This window comes from Podarcis liolepis, assembly GCF_965112155.1.
Source record: "Podarcis liolepis genome assembly, chromosome: 11".
Taxonomy (NCBI): domain Eukaryota; kingdom Metazoa; phylum Chordata; class Lepidosauria; order Squamata; family Lacertidae; genus Podarcis; species Podarcis liolepis.
In genome coordinates, this window is record NC_139565.1 from 55,502,430 (window position 1) to 55,521,190 (window position 18,761).

Below are 18,761 nucleotides of genomic sequence, written 5' to 3' on the forward strand. Positions count from 1 at the left end.
GCATTGCATCAAAAAAGAAGGGAGAAGAAAAAAGCCTACATTTTTTTCATAAACCTTCCCTCTGAATAGATGAGTTACAGCGATCGAGGCAATATGAAAACAAGGTTACTAACGGAAACGGTTTGTAAGCAGCAGCACACATCCCTAGCTCGTAAAAGGTTGTTTTCAGAAATTGTGGCCACACAAACCAGCTCTTTCTGCATCAAAGACTACAGATGTCTAAAAGCAAAGTGTCTCTGTGATTGAATACAATTTCTCTTGTCAACACCTTTTTGAAAGTCTAAGGAAACAACATCTCTTGGACCACCCCTATTCACATGCCTGGTGACCCTCTCAAAGAATTCTAAAAGGTCAGTGAGGAAGGATGTATATTTGCAGAAGCCATGCTGATTCTTCTTCAGCAAAATTTATCCTTCTGTGTGCTTGATAGTTTTATCCTTTAATACTTTTCGCCAATTTACCTGAAAATAACATTGATCTAACTAGGCCTGTAGTTTTCCTGGATCAATCCCAGATCCCTTTTATAAAATAGGCTGTACGGTAACCATTTCCTAGTCCTTTGGTAGAGATATTGATCTGTTAACTACTTTTGTTACAAGATCAGCATTGCCATATTTGAGTTCCTGTTGGATGGACTTCATCTGGGCCTTTAATTTCTCCATAAGGTTTGGACCTTCATCTTTTGTCAGTACCTTTTGCTTCAGTTCCTCAGACTCCATTTCTGAAGATATATTTGCCATTCATCTTCTGCAGTGAAGTCAGATGCAAAAAACAAACCAACATTCAGTTTCTTTGCAAACTTATGTGTTTATTCTCTGTTAGCACATCTTTCGCTCTCTTGCTATCCCATGGCCCAACTGCCTCCCTAGCTAATCATCTGCTTTGGATATATTTAAAGATTTTCTTTTTAATGCTGGTCTCAATCAGGAGCAGATGGCGTGGTGGGTTGGCAGTGCTCACCCGAACTCCAGGTAATTCACTGATGCCTACCAGGAGGGACAGTGGGAGGCGCCTGGTGGTGGGAAGAACTGTGCTGTGCAGATGCACTGGGAGGAGCTGGTGGCGCTGTGGTCTAAAGCACTGAGCCTCTTGGGCTTGCGGATCAGAAGGTCGGCGGTTTGAATCCCCGTGATGGAGTGAGCTCCCATTGCTCTGTCCCAGCTCCTGCCAACCTAGCAGTTCAAAAGCACACCAGTGCAAGTAGATAAATAGGTACCGCTGTGGTGGGAAGGGAAACGGTGTTTCCATGCGCTCTGGTTTCTGTCACGGTGTTCTGTTGCACCAGAAGCGGTTTAGTCCTGCTGGCCACATGACCTGGAAAGCTGTCTGTGGACAAACACTGTCTCCCTCGGCCTGAAAGTGAGATGCGGGCCGCAACCCCATAGTCGCCTTTGACTGGACTTAACCATTCAGGGGTCCTTTTCCCTTTTTACCTTTACTGGGAGAAGCATAGTATTGGCTGTCCCTGCCACTTAGCTGCTCCCCCTCTCCTCATTTGACAAGACATTCGTTTTTTGAAGGAAGCCTTTTTTCTCAGATAGCTTTCTTGGTTCTTCTTGTTAACCTCTTGAACTTGGTGGTTACAGTTCCTGACCTGCAATATACATTACAGGTGAGCTTCTAAGATTGTGGTTTTGAGTAACCCCAATGCACTCTACAAAGTTTTGACCCTCTTGAGTTTCCATTTCAACTTTCTTTTCCCCACTTCCCTCATTTACTTGCTCTTCAGAAGTGAAATGAGACTGTGTATTGGACATTTCCAGCAATTTCCCCCTTACCAGTAAATTAAATTTGACTTGGTCATTGTTTCCAGTCTATTTAATACAGTGGTACCTCAGGTTAAGTACTTAATTCATTCCAGAGATCCGTTCTTAACCTGAAGCACCACTTTAGCTAATGGGGCCTCCCACTGCTGCCGCCATGCCGGAGCATGATTTCTGTTCTCATCCTGAGGCAAAGTTCTTAACCTGAGGTACTATTTCTGGGTTAGTGGAGTCTGTAACCTGAAGCGTATGTAACCTGAAGCATCTGTAACCCGAGGTACCACTGTACTGCTTACATATTGCTCTTGTTCTTGGGTCCCACCTGGAATTAAGTGCAGGGTCGCTTGCAGCCATTTAGAGTATCTAGAAATTTTTCCTTCTTTATTGTAACCAGAATATGCATTTATCTGGCGAGGATAACTGAAGTCACCTTTTACTATTACTTTATTACTTTACTACTTAATTATTTATTATTACTAAAGACACTTCTTTCTTTGGATGTCTCCCTGATTTCATTTTCCATCCGAAAGTCATTCTGAGAACATTCCCGGTGCTAATTATTTTTGGAACTTGGCGTTGTCACACACAATGATTCTGTGGAGGAGTCTGTCACCGTTCAAGGATGATGGCAGACAGCTACCTTCAGCGCCTTCCTTGGACTGCAGTCTTGGATGCTACGCTCTCCTACAAATGGTCCTTTAGCTAGCTAGGAGGTTCTAGCAGAGCAAAGCAGCTGTTGTCTTCCCTTGACTGAAGACCAATATGCACCTTCTATACGGGATGGCAAATCCTCTCCCATTGAACACACAACTTTGGAGGGATCCACATGGAGTTGCGAGGGAGGAAGGGGACATCCAACTAGCCATATCAACCCTGGTGATCGATGGGGTGACAGATGTCGCAGCAAAATCGCCACCACATCCCTGAGTCTTTCTAGTTTGTTTGGGTGAGTTATTGGTTTGTTTTTATTATGTATTTTGTGTTCTCATTTTGTGTTTTTATCTTTTGAGCCATCCTGTGATTTTTGGGTGAAAGGCAGTACAGTGGTACCTCGGGTTACAAACGCTTCAGGTTGCAAACTCCGCTAACCCAGAAATAGTACCTCGGGTTAAGAACTTTGCTTCAGGATGAGAACAGAAATTGTGCAGCAGCAGCAGCAGCAGCAGCAGCAGCAGGAGGCCCCATTAGCTAAAGTGGTGCTTCAGGTTAAGAACAGTTTCAGGTTAAGAATGGACCTCCGGAACGAATTAAGTACTTAACCCAAGGTACCACTGTATACAAATTTAAATAACAACAACAACTTCCCCTTTAAAACAAAGCATATTTGGTTGTTCTTTTAAATATCTGCTTTTATTGTTTGTAAGTCACTTTGAGTTGTTGTTTTTAAAGTGACTAATAAATGTAATTAATAATACTGGCAACTTCAGGGTACTCAATTAAAGTTTGTTTGGCACTCGTGTGCAACAAACCTGTTTCCCCAAAAGATTGGAAGTTTTCCGATAAGGAAAGTGATGGGAAAATTCACTTGCTTGATCCAGGAGTCAGCAAACTTTTTCAGCAGGGAGCTGGTCCACTGTCCCTCAGACCTTGGGATGGGGGGGTGGACTATATTTTGGAGGAAAAAAATGAATAAATTCCTGTGCCCCACAAATAACCCAGAGATGCATTTTAAACTAAAGGGCACATTCTACTCATGTAAAAACACACTGATTCCTGGACCGTCTGCGGGCCAGATTGAGAAGGCGATTGGGCCGGATCCGGCCACGGGCCTTAGTTTGCCTACCCATGGCTTGATGCATCATCTAATCTCCCTGCAAACGAGTCAATAAACAGGCTGCTGGCAAGTGACCATAGACTTCCTCCTGAAAAGACAAGACCTACCTTTTCACCATGCTGCCGCAACTCCCCTCTTCATGACAGTAACGTGTGGTCCTTCTTCCATGCCTAACAAATGGGGGGGGGGGCAGTCTTGCAGTTTGCGGTGTGAGGGGAGCAACTCTGCTGCTGTTCACCCTCCTTTAAAAAAAATATGAAATAAGGGATTGAGCTAGATATCTGATCCACTTTCAGAAAACATTTGTACTGATTAGCTGATTGGAAGGAATATTGGATGGGCGAGATTAAGTGCTTGTCCACACTTTGTCCTATGACCAGAAAGCGGGGGTCCAACCTTTGCCCTCCTGATTTCCACTGGAAACCCTGCACTTTAGTGAGAAATCAGAACAAAGAAAACCCAATTGCTGTGTGCTCCAATTCATCCCTAAACCGTGGGTTTTCTGGGAGTGGAGAGTGGAAGGGCAAATGGATGTGTGGACATGGGCATAACCAGGATCAATTTTTTTTTGGGGGGGGGGGCAGAACCAAGCTATCTGCAATATGATTGGTTCGTTAGTTAAGTATTTTTATTATTTACTTGACGGGGGGGGGGGGGAGCAGCTTCCCCCTGCCTCCCTTGGCTATGCCCATGGATGTGAATGAGCCCTAAATCCTGGAGAATTCCAGCTTTGTGTAAATCAGTGTTGGCTGCTGAAGCTGGCTGGGTTCATAGGACCCTTTTGGCCCCCAATAAAATATTTGTGGAGTCCCCACAAGGGCATTGCTATTCATATGGTGTATGTGCATCGCATCATGTGATCGTTTATGCTGGGCGGGGCTTATCCCCCCCCCCAATATTTTTTTCAAGTTGGCTGGGCTCTTGCGTGGAGAGCTTCTGTACTGCCCCTGGCTTGACTGGGGCGAGTGTGTAGAAAGGGCACAGATTTTTTTAGCATGGTTGCAGAGAGAAAGGAGACAAAACATGACAGAGACAAAAAGAATGCGAGCGCTGGATGTTCCTCCTTTGTTGCTTAGAAGGAAAGCAACGCCAAGACTGAAGGACAAACGCATAGGCCATGAATAGGAGCACATTTTTTTCAGAGTCACTACAATGACTGCCTTTTCCTTGAATTCCATCCAACACCAGGTTGAATATAATAGATCACACAGATTAAAGGAAAACACTTCTGAGTAAGAATGATTGGGTTCTTTTGCACACAGAAACACTAAGTGCCTTTTTCAAATGCACCTGGGCGCATGTTCAGAGATGCTCAAGCGTGGGAGGGGAACATTATCCCTGCTATTGTACGCCTCTCTATGGCCCAGTTTAGACGTTCCCTGAATCACAAGGCAACACTTTTCCTGAGCTGCACCTGCTCTGTCTTCAGGCATGTTTGAAAGATGTCCTGCAGGAAGAAAAAGCCGTCCTGTTAATGGAGACATCCCATGACCAGGAGGACGCTATGTGCTGCCTAGTTCCTTCAAGTTTTCTATGTGCAGGTTGGGAGAGCATTCAAATGTACAAATGGCCTCCTGTGCCTTGATGTCATGCGGTCCAGGAAGAGGCATATTTGATTCATGGTGTAGTGGTTAAGAGCAGTGGACTCGTAATCTGGTGAATAGGGTTCGCTTCCCTGCTCCTCCACTTGCAGCTGCTGGGTGACCTTGGGCTAGTCACACTTCTCTGAAGTCTCTCAGCCTCACTCACCTCACAGAGTGTTTGTTGTGGGGGAGGAAGGGAAAGGAGATTGTTAGCTGCTTTGAGACTCCTTCGGGTAGTGATAAAGCGGGTTATCAAATCGAAACTCTTCTTCTTCTTCTGCCAATAACACCCATCATTTAGCGGTTAAGAGTTTTGGGAGATCAGGGTTCAAATCCCCTCTCAATGGTGAAGCTCAGTAGGTGACCTTGTGCCAATCACTCAGCTGGACCTACCTCACAGTGTTGTTGTGAGAATAAATTGGAGAGTGGGAGAATTATATATACCACCCCTTGAGCTCCTTGGAGTCATGGTGGGATTGATTAATATGTAATAATACTAGCAGTAACAGTAATGAAGTGGGCTGGTTCAGGGAAGCCCACTGCTAAATCAAATCAAATTCAGAGACTGCGCTTGTTAAATAGTGGCACTTCTCTGTCTGCCAGAACACACACCTGTGATAGAATTGGAGAGCTGGAAGGGACCCCAAGGATAATCTAGTCCAGCGGTTCCCAACCTGTGGGTCCCCAGATGTCGTTGGACTACAACTCCCATCATCCCTGAGCTCTGGCCTTGCTAGCTGGGGGTGATGGGCGTTGTAGTCCAACAACATCTGGGGACCCACAGGTTGGGAAAAGCTGATCCAGTCCAACACCTTACAATGCATGAATACGCAGCTGCCCCATACTGGGATCGTACCAGCAACCTTGGCGTTATCAGCGCCACGCTCTAACCCACCAAACTATGAGTGACTCAATATCTAAGCTGTGAAATTTTGCACCATCCCCACCAAAGGCATACTGGGGAGTTGTAGTTCATTGAAGGCCTTTTCCCAGAAAAATAAAAAGAGCATTCTCATGTCCCCGGCATAGTGGCTGCTAATGCACAACACAACTTCTTTTGGCCACTCTTAAAAGTGAAAAAAATGGTTCCATCCAGACCCGCTGCCCAGAAGCCAACAGAACAGCCAGAAGGATTTGGGATAGCACATATGGTCCCTGTGGAGCCCCCACCCCCAGTATACCTGTGGAAAGTTCAGCCGTCATAAATGTAATAATGGTGGATTTCCACCAGAAGTGATGAATGGATGAGGAAAGGACATGTTGGGATGCCCTTGAAAACGTAGCTTTCTGGAATTACCAAGGAAGAATGGCAATTGAAGCTAATGGAGTACGCGGAACTGGCCAAAATGACGGGAAGAATCCGACAACAGCCGGACCAAAAGATCATCAAGGACTGGACCAAATTGTAAATTATTTGAAAGACAATTGTATTCAATCAAATACATTGGTAGGATTGCAAGCAGCTTTGTAAGGAAAGGTACAAAAACCACTGCAGATAAGAATAAGAATGTATGATGTTTTCATGTTTTTGATTTTAAAGCAATGGTCAAATAGTGAAAATGCAGAAATTTGAAATGAAAGATAGGAAATCATAAGGAAGGTTTGAAGGAAGTCAGGGCCCTGAAAAGCCAAAGCGTGTAATATAAGAGGAGGCAATGGAAAGTATTATTGTAAAACTAATAAAAATGATATGAAAAAAGAAAATAAAAAAAGAAAATGTAGCTTTCAAAGCCACCCATGCTGTTTTGTTTTCTAGCTTAATGGGGCTTACTCTAGGGTAAATGGAGATAGGATTGCCGTCGAAGGTTGTTTAATTGTGTGATGGTTTCGGTAGCATGCTTAGCCCTCTCCACTGCAATTGAAAGGGACTGTTGTAAATGTCTGTGTGTGTTTGCTGTGTGGTGAGCATTTAAAGACCGGAGTCGCTGGGAACAGCATATGGATGCTTCTTGCTGGATCAAGCACACAAATGAACAATACAGTCCGTTCCTGCTGTTCTAAAAGTGAAAAAATGGCTCCATCCAAACCCAGGGCTTTTGTACTTTTTTTTGCTGTAATGGCTTCCTTTCTCCCATTCTTCCTTCCAAGCCAAACAAAATAAGCAAGTCTTTTAAGACCACCAGAACTGATACCACATATCAACAGAGATGGCAAACTGTCGAGCTTGAAACTTTTATTACTCAGATGATGTATTTTATAGCATACAGCGGTTCGGGATGTTCCATAAACAAAACTGAATTGCCATGAAGAATTGTCCTCTCCCTTCCCTTAACAGTCTATTAAATGTTGGAAATGATGGGAGCGTTTTCTCCCCAGCCGCCTTCCTCTTATTACAAACATCTAAGTCTCCCCAGTTCCAGAATGGTTTTGTTTTTTTAAAAAAATTTAACAATATTTTTAGAACAAAAGCACTTAAAAAAACCCAAAATATGATAAATGATTAAATTAAATGTTGGTTTTCAAACAAAATAAATACATTTTTTTTTGCAATTAAAAAAAAATCGTTAACGTAACTCTGTGTTCTAAAGAAAACCACTGTTCCATACTGGGTTTTTTTGACACAGGATTTTGATAGCTTAAATGTTAACTTAATTCTGCAGAGCCTAGATGTGCCATCCAGGTTGATAGGAGTATTAATGATTAGCCAGCTTAAGAAAACAATTAGCTTTAAATAAATTAAAAACAACAACACCAGACATATCCACAGGGTGGGGAATAAGAACCAGGGCTGCAATCCAAGGCATACGTTTTCTGGAGGTAGACCCCATTGTGCAAAGGATCGCAACAGAAATGAGTAACTTCAAGGATGCTCACATGATCAATTAACAAGCTACCGTTGTTGTTTTTTTGTCCTTCTCCAACAGGCAGGCTTTGAGGGAGACCTGCAATTTCATCTGGTCTTCGCCGAGCGTCCTGGTTTTCGATCAAGATGTGGTAAGAACTTTTGCTCAGCACTGCAGCCGAGTGGAAAAGAAACCCCCTGCCCCTAAAAGTTCTGCATTTGGATTTCACGCAAACAGCGTTCCTGTGTTGCTATCTCGTTCTGGAAAGGCAAAGGGCTACGACTGCCTGTCTCTCCTCTTGAGAAGCCCTATTTGTTCCTACTCCGTCCCCAGTCAACGACCTCATACCAAACAAGCGCATGGGGAACATTTTATTGCTGGAGCCAACTGTATTATGGCGCCTGTAGTCTTGTGGGAGGGTGGGGTTGTTTCAGGGTACAGATAGCCTAATGGCTGCCCCCCAAAAGTTAGGAAGTCCTGGTATACAGGACCCAGTGTTGTGAGAGCATAGGAAATAAAAAGGGGACTCACCATCCACTTTTTTTTAAATAAAAAAAACCCCATCAAAACCCTGGAGCAGAGAGCAATATTAAACCAGATTAATTTACCCCGGAACTGGCATGATCCACACGAGCGGCTCAGGACTGTGGATCACGCTTCCCTAAAATCTTTAGGAAGAGTGGAGGAAACCCCCCTTCTCCCTGTTCATGCAAACCCACTTGTCAAACGAAAGGGTAGCTAAAAGCGTTCCGAAGTTTGTCTGGTGTACTTGAGTTCTTCTGAAACATTGCGGTAATTGTGAGAACAGAACAAGGGGTGGACCTTTCATTCCAGATTAGAATTCAGAGTAAAGAAGACAGTTCCCTTAAGAGTTGCTCTGTATGAGATTCCCACGGGAGGGTTGCTACATAAGTCTAAGATCCTTCAGTGAAAAAAAACACACAAAAAACTGGGGCTGGATACCACCACAAAGTGTTTACAAAGAAATAAGCTGTTCCGCGCTACCACAATATGCTGAAATATCAATTCATTCCTGGTACAGAAAGGGGAAGGCCAATCACTTAATTTTCTCCAGACTTTTAAATCTATTCCCCCCCCCCATCACCATGCTGTCACACTCAAGTGTGACCAAGAAACAAGGTTCAGGAAAGAGCTGTGAAGCAGGTTTGATTCTCACTGTCCTGAGTCCCCAGGGACAGAGGCCAACTTTAGCCACCCCCCTTGTGATATCTCCAAGTGCACTTCTTCCTTGATCCCATAGAAGTCATAGAATTGATTGCCCATCATTCCTATGGGAAAGGTACATTACTGTGCCACCAGCTAAGGGCTCACTATGAAGTGCGCTGCATCTCTGCATCTTAGCACTGCACCGCCTTCCTGAGGCTCTACAGTGAACAGCCCCTCCTGGAACATACTCACATTTTGCTAGGTTCATTTGAACCACAATCTCCCATGAAAGAACCCAAAACCTTCAGCTCAGAAGAAGAGAAGCCTCTTGAATAAGAAGTGCAGGTGTAAGAAACTCACAGTTTAGTGGGGATCAGTCATGGTGTCCCCAATACAGTAGGTTAGTGTAGGTGTATGAAATGCTATCTGGCCCTTGATCCAAATGCAGCTAATTTTCACAGAATCGTAACGTTGGGACCCCGAGGGTCATCTAGTCCAACCCTCCTGCGATGCAGGAATCTCAACTAAAGCATCCATGACAGATGGCCACTGAACCTCTGCTTAGAAACCCCCAAGGAAGGAGAAATCACCATCTCTTCTGGGAGTCTGTTCCACTGTCGAACAGCTCTTACCATCAGAAAGTTCTTCCTAATTTTTTTGCTCCCTCTTCCATGTGATAGCTCTTTAGATATTTCCTCTCAGTCTTCCCTTATCTAGCCTAAACATACCCAACTTCCTCAACCATTCCTCATAAGGCTTGGTTTCCATATCACTGATCATCTTGGTTGCCCTCCTCTGCACATGTTCCAGCTTGGTCATTATCCTTCTTAAATTGTGGTGTTCAGAACTGGACACAGTATTCCAGGTGTGGTCTGGCCAAGGTGGAATAACAGAGTAGTACAATGACTTCCCTTGATCTGGAGATTATACTTCTGTTGATGCAGCCTAGGACAGCACCAGCTTTGCTTTTCTGCTGCTGCATCACACTGTTGACGCATGTTAAGCTTGTAGTCCACCAAGACCATTAGATCCCTTTCAAATTACTGGCAAGGCAGCTACCCCTCACATCTTATATCTTTGCAGCCGGTTCTTCCTGCCTAAGTGCAGAACCTTACATTTGTCCCTGTTGAAATTCATTTTGTTAGCTTGGGCCCAGTTCTCCAATCTGTTAAGGTCATTTGAATTCTGATTCTGTCTTCTGCGGCATTAGCTACCCTTCCAAGTTTGGTGTCATCTGCAAATTTGATGAGCGTCCCCTCCATTCCTTCATCCAAGTCATTTATAAAGACGCTGAACGACAACGGGTCCAGGATAGAACCCTGTGGCACCCCACTGGTCACTTTTTTCCAGGATGACGAGGAACCATTGATGAGTACTCTTTGGGTTCAGTCAGTCAACTGGCCACAAATCCACCAAATAACTACCTTGCCCAGCCCATGTTACCAGCTTCTCTGCAAGAATATCATGGGGAGCTTTGTCAAAAGCCTTACTGGACGGTGATGTAGCTGCTTTATTCCATATTGAGCTTGGCAGAGGCATCTCAACTAAGTAAGAGATTGTCTTGCTGGATCAGCCCAAAGTTGTTCTACTGCAGGATTCTGTCTATAACAGATACGACAAAGATTCTGTCTCAGAGAAGCTCAGGGAAGGAGGGCATTGAGGTCTAATGCTTTCTCTTTCTGGCTTGCCTACAGCATCTGGCATTTCTGATGTATACTGCAGCTGCAAGTGGAAGTTCCATTTACCTGAGGAAAAGCACCCCCAATCGGAAGCCACTAGTTTGTTGTTGTTGTTGTTATATTTTAAAAGCAACAACACACCAACAATTTGTTGATGTCAAAGGGCTCAGGAGAAGCTGTGTATAATTTTTACCAACGTTTAGATTTCCACAGATGAGTGGAACAATCAGAACACCAGGTTAAATAATCAAGACACTGGCTGAAAGAAATTAAATTGGAGGATGCTTACATATAAATTAGTCATGGAAGGGCACTGGGACACACCGCTATCGGGAGATGAACACAGATGTTGCCCACTGGAGGCTGAGGAGGAAACCCAGGGCTGCAGAAGGAAGTAATGGGACCGATTCCATTAAGGCTGGGTCCACGGCTGCTATTCAAAAGCAATCTCTATTAAAGGCCATCCCTGACCGGAGCTTTCATGGCTGGCGGCAGCAAAGCACTTTAACAGAATTACTGTCATGTGGCTTTTGCTTTCCCTCTTCATAGTCCAAGAAAATTGCAAGTGATTAAGTGGAAATTTAGGGCTTTCGAAAGGCAGTAAAATATAGGTCTGCGCTGGAGTAGGACCTCCCTCTGCCCTCCATTTAATATTTTTCGTAGGTCAAACTGAAAGCACTGAATGGAACAGAGGAGGAACGCTGCACTTCCATATATGACACCAGGCAGTTTGTGGCCGTATTAATTCTTTGTTGTTTTCTACCTCTTTGCTCCCTTCCAATTACTGCAGGAGAAGAGATTCTTCCGTTTGCCTAAACCAGAAAGAGTGCACAGGGTTGTGTTTTGTTTTTTTTTTTCAATAGTGACGGGTGGAAAATAAGTTTGCAAGGGACACACACCAAGTGCCACCGAGGCCGAAATTACCTCTGAAAACTTAGGTGCCACACAGATTAGCAGGTGTTTCGGGACAGGCAGAAGGGAAGTGGCCAAACAACTGGGAAAGTAACCCCAAATTGCAGCTCAGCAAGGGAGATGAAGGCTGATGCCCTTCGCAAAAGCCCCAGGCCTCCTCAGAAAGTCTCACAACAAGGTTTCAAGCTGGGAGCCTACATGTGGCAAATCTTAATTTTAGGGTAACTTGCAGTGAAACAGGACATATAGATAACACACTTCCCCTGTTGTCTGCTCCCAGTTAAGAGTTGCTACAAGGAAGACTGCCTGCTAACAGTTAGCAGTTGCTGGTTTCCTCCCCTCCTCCATGAACTTCTCTTATCCTCCTTCCTAAGCGAATGGCCCTTGCAGCATTTTCTGGCAGCAGGAGCTCCCAGACTATCACTGTTTTTGGGTGGGATTCAGTCTCTCACTGTCAAATTCAGGTTGCACAAATGATGCTGATTTGATTCCCTTGTGTGACTAACCCACTTCTTTCTCACCAGGAAAATGACAAGGAAATGCACTGATGTGCTTTATCAATGGCTGCTACTCCAAGGACTGGCAGGTGTGTGCATGCCTCTGCCAGTCCCTGGGAAGCAGCTGTTGGAGAAAGCCATTGCCCTTTGCCCGCTCCTTGTGGGTTTCACATTCAGGTTTACTGGGTGGCCAATGTGTGAAATTGGCTACTGGACCAGATAGGCCTTGGGGGTGTGAGCGAGCCAGCAGGGCTCTTTCCATGCCCTTACGATTCAGAAAATCTGGTTTAAAACCAGATCTGCCGCTTCTTTAATGGTACCCCAAAATGTGCCAACAAACTGCACTTCCTCACCCAGTCTAGCAGCAAAGGGGTGGGGGCCCTGCGAGATTCTTTTACAGAACTACTTTTCCCTTGGGATGTTAAGACTAAAGCCCTGACAGTTTAAAACAGGTTTATTAAAGTCTGCAATGGAGATGTGCTCATAGCTAACTTCTAGGCGTCCTCGCTTTAGGTTGCTCCCTATGACGGTGCTTGAAAAATCCCTGAGCTTTTGGTGGAACTGGAAGGATTGGGGGCCCAATCCACTGGATGTCCAGACGATTCCAAGGCAACCAACCCCACAATATAAGGGCCTTCAGGAGGGTCAAGCCCTTCGGCCGGTCCAGGAGGGATGCCCGCCCTAGATCCTGAATACTCAATCCTGTCTGTGCTGTTGAGACAACTCCTGTGCAGTGGAACCAAGGTGGTCTATGGGCATACTTTGTCTGCTACCGACAAATAATGCATGCTTGATTTTTACGTGGGTACATTTAAAAGTGTTGATGTGGACCCGTAAAGCATTATATATGGCCGGGGACTCCTATATCTAAAGAGACACCTTAACCTTATATGAACCTGCCCAGACCCTGAGATTGTCGACTGAGGCCCTTCTCTCTCTGTGTGCCACCTCCGAGGGAGACCTAGAAGGTGACAACGAGAGAATGGGCCTTTTCTGCAGAAACTCCCATTGATGGAATGCTCTCTGCAGCGAGGCCCCACCTAACACCAACTTTGCCACCTTCCGGTGCCAGGCAATGGCATTTTTGGTTTTCTCGGGTATCAGGACAGCCCCAATGACTGGATGTTTGCATTGTTTTCACCACTGTGCTTTATTCTTCTTGTGAATCGCTTCAGGGCTTCTTGTTGCCGGGAGGGATTCACAAATCTAATAAACCGAAACGTAAACCTTAAACACGAAGTGCTGTGACTTGCACCAGGCCTCATCCTGCCTCACAACTAAGTTCGATACTGTTATCGAAAGGCCTGCGGCCATTTCTGGCCCCTACCAAGGACAGAGCTGCTTTTAAAATGAAGCGGGAATTGTGGTGTGAAGTACTCAGAAGGAACCTTGCCATAGCAGCTGTGCCACCCTTCCTCTGCTCCAGTCTCCATCAACCTTGGTGCTCCCAAGATGCTTTTGGGCAACTCAGTGCTGGCAGGGGCTGATGGGAACTGTAGTCCAAAAACATATTGAGGGCATCAGGTTGACGGAGGCCTCTCCACCGTAACTCCCTTCTCCCTAACTCCCTACAGACATCTTAAGGCAGCCCTGTTTAGGGAAGCTTTTAATATCTGAAGGAGTATTGTATTTTAATATTTTGTTGGAAGCCACCCAGAGTGTTGGAAGAAACCCAGCCAGATGGGCGGGGTATAAATAATAATTTATTATTATTATTATTCTTAGCTAAAAACTTCATCTCACACAGATAAAATAATCCTCTTTGGGTGGCTTATTCACTCAGAAAACTGGCCTTCTAGAGTGGGAGAAATAACCAGATGGCAGGTTTCAGCTAAAACACTATGGCTCTGCAACACAATAAGTACTGGGAAAATAAACATAGGGTTGTATCTAGACCCACTAAAATTAAAGGACATGGCTAACTTAAGTCGATCAGTGTCAATGGGTTTACTCTGAATATGACTCACACTGGATACAACCCATAAAAATGAAACTCTTCTTGTCAGAACACAAAAGCCTTCCTTCCTTCCTTTTTTCTCTGTCTCTGTCCAAAACTTCAAATACCACATACATACGTACATATCTCCTCCTATTTACTGGCTTCTAAAGAACAACTTCCACTCCCCTCTTCCCACCCCAATTCTCTTTCTCGTTTCTAGGCTTAACTATAAGGGGCCACCGTTCAACTGCGTAATTAGGAATAAGACTGGAATTAAAAAGCTGTTCGTAAGCAGGAAAAGTGTTAACGCACAAACCCCAACTCAAAGGCTGAGCTGCTTCTTGATTAGCTGACGAATGTCATCCCCCACAACCTTCAACTTCAACCGATTAGCTGCAGACTGACTGTTTCTGAAATCATCTGGCGCACTGCTCTGAATTTCATTTAAGATATGCTTTAATTTAATATAATTTAAGCGCATGATTAAGGAACATCCACACATTGCAACTGCTGAGTGAAACACCAGTGTTTCTTGTACTGAACTCTTAACGTGTGGATATCCTCTGTCCCTGTGCATACGCTTCTTTAAACACTTATGTACACGGCAATTAAAAGATTTCAACACTTTTGTATGAAATCACTATGTTAGACGTTCCCTTCAGGAAACTGGTACCAACGCTGGTGTATTCTGACAGCAATTGCAACGTGTGGATTTGACCTTTTATCTGGAAAACAAGTCCCGGTGAAATAGTCATGGAATCAGGCTGTTAATGCGAACCCACCGGCAAAGACGTTTTGTGGCTATAATACTTCTAAAGTGGCTTTGGGGTTGTGCTCCCGGTACTTCGAGGTCCTCAAGCAACCCTCCGCTTGCGTCGTAACATTATCTTTGCTTCCCAAAACTCAAGATAGCAATTTGTCCGTTCGTTCGTATATATAAGATATATGCTATACATAATGTGCATAAAATAATACACCAATGAGAAAAGAAAAGAAAAGATACCCAGTGCAATTTTTCTTTTTTGGGAGGGGAAAAAAAAAGAGAGTGAAAGAGAGAATTTTATCCCTTCTGAATGTCTAATCTGGAATGGGGGTTTCAGGGTCGGATGAAAGGGGGGTGGAACAGGAGGAAAGCGAAGGAGACAAAACCATGAAGACAAGAGGAGTGGAAGAAAGGAGGGGGGGAGGAGGGGGGTGTCTCTTTGCCTGACAAAAGCTGTCAATTACCAGAGTCTGGTGTGGAACGTGTCTGCCTTTGTCCCCCCAAAAGACATCTGCTGCGTTCTGCCTCCCGCCAGTTGGTCACTGCAAGCCAGGAGGCGGCTGCTGAAAGCCATCTCTGCCTGGCTCTCCGCGCTCCCTATTCATGTCCGCCGTGTTCTTTCTCGAACCAAAACAATGACCCGGCGGGATGTGGAGCTGAATGAGCGACGGGGGCGGGATGGAGAAAGGGGAGCCTTGAAACAAAAAAAAGCAGGCACGGAGGGAGTGGGGGGCGGCGACGGCACTTGAGGACAGGGCTGAAAAGAAACATGCTTCGCCCCCAGGAACATATTCGTACGCATGCTGGGAGTTTGTCTTCTTAGGTATCTGGACCACAAAAGGTCGCTCGGTCCTTTCCCTGGTTGCTGTAGCTCAGTTCCTTCCCAAATCCTTTCTCCTCTCTCTCTCCTGTTGTGTTTTGCTTTTTGTTTTGTTTTTAAAGTGCGTGTCTTCCTCCTTCTCCTGGCTCTCCACCACCAACCCCGCCTCCCTCTCAGGCTGTCAGTTTCTGGATTGTCTTGTTGTAGTATTGTGTGATGGGGGGCGTCAGGGGGTTCCAGTTGTTGGCGTGCAGCTCAATGACCTCCAGGAGGAGGGACCGGGTCAGCATGGACTCCGAGGGGCACAGCATCTTGTCACGGGCAATCGCCAGCAGCTCCATCATCATCTCGGGCAGCTGCTCCTCCAGGAGCCGGCCGGTGCTTTGCAGCTGTCGAGAAAGAGAGAGAGAGAGAATGAGAACGGGGTCAAGCGCTGGGCATTAAAGAGGGCCCGTCCTGCCCTGGTGCCACCAAGTCCACCTTCTCTCTCCACCTGGGAAGAAAGGAGGTGGAGAAGGAAGTCTCATCTTGTTTTGCTTTTCTTTGGGCAAGCGTACGCATTTCGCTCTGGGGCTGCAGCCGGCGCAAAACACAGCAGTCCAGAGAGGCTCATGGGATCAGACTGCGGCCATCATGCTACGTCTCTGCTTAAAAGGACCGCAGCATCTGCCAGTGAGCGGCCAGGCTAAGTTCAAACGGCTGGTTTTGGTGTACAAAGTCCTATATAGTGGACGCTCGGGTTGCAAATGCGTCTGCGCACGGGCGGGTTGCGATTCAGCGCTTCTGCGCATGTGCAAAGTGCGATTTAGTGCTTCTGCGCATGCGTGACCGCCAAAATCCGGAAATAACCCGTTCCGGTACTTCTGGGTTTTGGCGGTCCGCAACCCAAAAAGACGCAACCTGAATAGACTGTAACCCAAGTCATGGCTGTACAGCTTGGGACCAGGATACCTAAAATATCGTCTCATCCCTTATATACTGCGCTCTGCCAGAGACGCCGTCCTGCAGATATTCAGTTTATTAATTTAATTTGTATACCACCCTTCATCCGTAGATCTCAGGGCGGTTTCGCATCATAAAAATGCAAGATAAAAACACAAAATACATGATGAAACAAGAACAAAGCAAACCAATAACACCCCTCCCTCCCTCATTAGGAGGTCCAGTTCAAATGATACCAGAATCCGGCCTTTAGCATAGTGGCAACTCCTCGCTGGAGGCAGATGCTTTCTCTGTTGTCTATTGAGAATCTGCTAAAGGCCTTTTTTTCAACAAGCCTTTTAAATGAGCAGTTTTATCCCATTCTGTATCTGCATTGGTTTAGATTTTTTTTAATTTTTATTTTTATTTGACTCTAAAACGTATAAACTTACAAAACCCACCCAAACACAATTCAAAATCCAAATATTGAGATTACTCTGAATCTCCTGACCCCCCCATCACTTCCATGGGTCCAAATGATAATATTTACAATCACATGTCAATACTTGTCCAAATGTTATCCTTCCAAATTATCTATACTTTCCGTTACTTTACAAGTGGTGTTTAAAATCCTGCTAATGTTCTAACCTGCTTACAATGGTCTTGTAAATAAATTATAAACTTTCCCCATTCTTTTTTTAAAGTTCTTGTCCTCTTGATTTCTGAGCTTCCCAGTTAATTTTGCCATTTCAGCATAGTCCATCGACATGGTTTGCCATTCTTCTCTGGTTGGGATTGTTCCTTCCTTCCATCTTTGAATTTGTTTCCGTACGCAAAACCATTTTAATTGTGCTTATATGTGAGGCAGTTTTAATGGCTGGTGCTTTTATAGTAAGAAATTCATAAATGGAAATAAATAAACAGGGACATCATTTTGATTCATATCCTGCCTTTCAAACGCAACATCAGGGCGGCTGGACACAGCAACCCTATGGCCCTATTTGGATATTTACTCTTGCAGGATTACAATTTATTTTATTTATGGCAGTAATACCCAGGGCCGTCTTTAGCTTTTGCGCCGCCGGGGTGCAAAGATCCGCCCAGCACCTCCAAATTTAGTTTAGCCGTCCCCAAATTAACTTTCGTTGAGCTTTGTTTTGGGAGGGGGGAAGCCAAAGTTGTTGACCTTTTCTGGGGGGGGGGGCAAACTCAAAGTTACTGAGCTTTTTTTGGGGGGGGAGGGCTCGTTTGCCTGTAACAACGGAAAAAACTGTTTTGTTTCTTGACTCGTTGGGACTTTCATAGAATCATAGAATCATAGAGTTGGAAGAGACCACAAGGGCCATCGAGTCCAACCCCCTGCCAAGCAGGAAACACCATCAGAGCACTCCTGACATATGGTTGTCAAGCCTCTGCTTAAAGACCTCCAAAGGAGGAGACTCCACCACACTCCTTGGCAGCAAATTCCACTGTCAAACAGCTCTTACTGTCAGGAAGTTCTTCCTAATGTTTAGGTGGAATCTTCTTTCTTGTAGTTTGGATCCATTGCTCCGTGTCCGCTTCTCTGGAGCAGCAGAAAACAACCTTTCTCCCTTCTCTATGTGACATCCTTTTATATATTTGAACATGGCCATCATATCACCCCTTAACCTCCTCTTCTCCAGGCTAAACATGCCCAGCTCCCTTAGCCGTTCCTCATAAGGCATCGTTTCCAGGCCTTTGACCATTTTGGTTGCCCTCCTCTGGACACGTTCCAGTTTGTCAGTGTCCTTCTTGAACTGTGGTGCCCAGAACTGGACACAGTACTCCAGGTGAGGTCTGACCAGAGCAGAATACAGTGGCACTATTACTTCCCTTGATCTAGATGCTATACTCCTATTGATGCAGCCCTTTCGCTCCATTGCTTTTCACTGCCACCAATCGAGAGGGACCAGTATACAGTAGCTATGCATTTGGAGCCCCCCAGAATTGGGCGTCTGGATGCCCTGCACCCCTTTGCACCCCCCAGGTAAGGACGGCCCTGGTAATACCCCACCTTTTTCTCCAAGCAGCTCAAGGTCTCCCAGGTCCCAGTCTATCCACTACACCATGGGAGGTGGGGTGCAAACGATTATTGGCCAAGCTCTCCCCACCCTCTTTCTCATCCACTGACTGATTTTT

General features: G+C 45.2%; 1 protein-coding gene across 7 annotated transcripts in view; it reads right to left on the reverse strand.

Annotated features, from left to right (window-relative positions):
• Nucleotides 1-7,278: 7,278 nt before the first annotated feature.
• CTIF (cap binding complex dependent translation initiation factor) overlaps nucleotides 7,279-18,761 on the reverse strand; it is a 198,614-nt gene continuing 187,131 nt past the window's right edge. For 4 of the 7 annotated variants that reach the window (XM_083465981.1, XM_083465980.1, XM_083465979.1 and 1 more), the window contains one exon: nucleotides 7,279-16,069. In XM_083465981.1, coding sequence (XP_083322107.1) covers nucleotides 15,854-16,069 — 216 coding nt within the window. In that variant the 3' untranslated portion in view covers nucleotides 7,279-15,853. The remainder of the gene's footprint in view (nucleotides 16,070-18,761) is intronic. The other 3 variants (XR_014517244.1, XR_014517245.1, XR_014517246.1) reach the window with 1 other exon arrangement.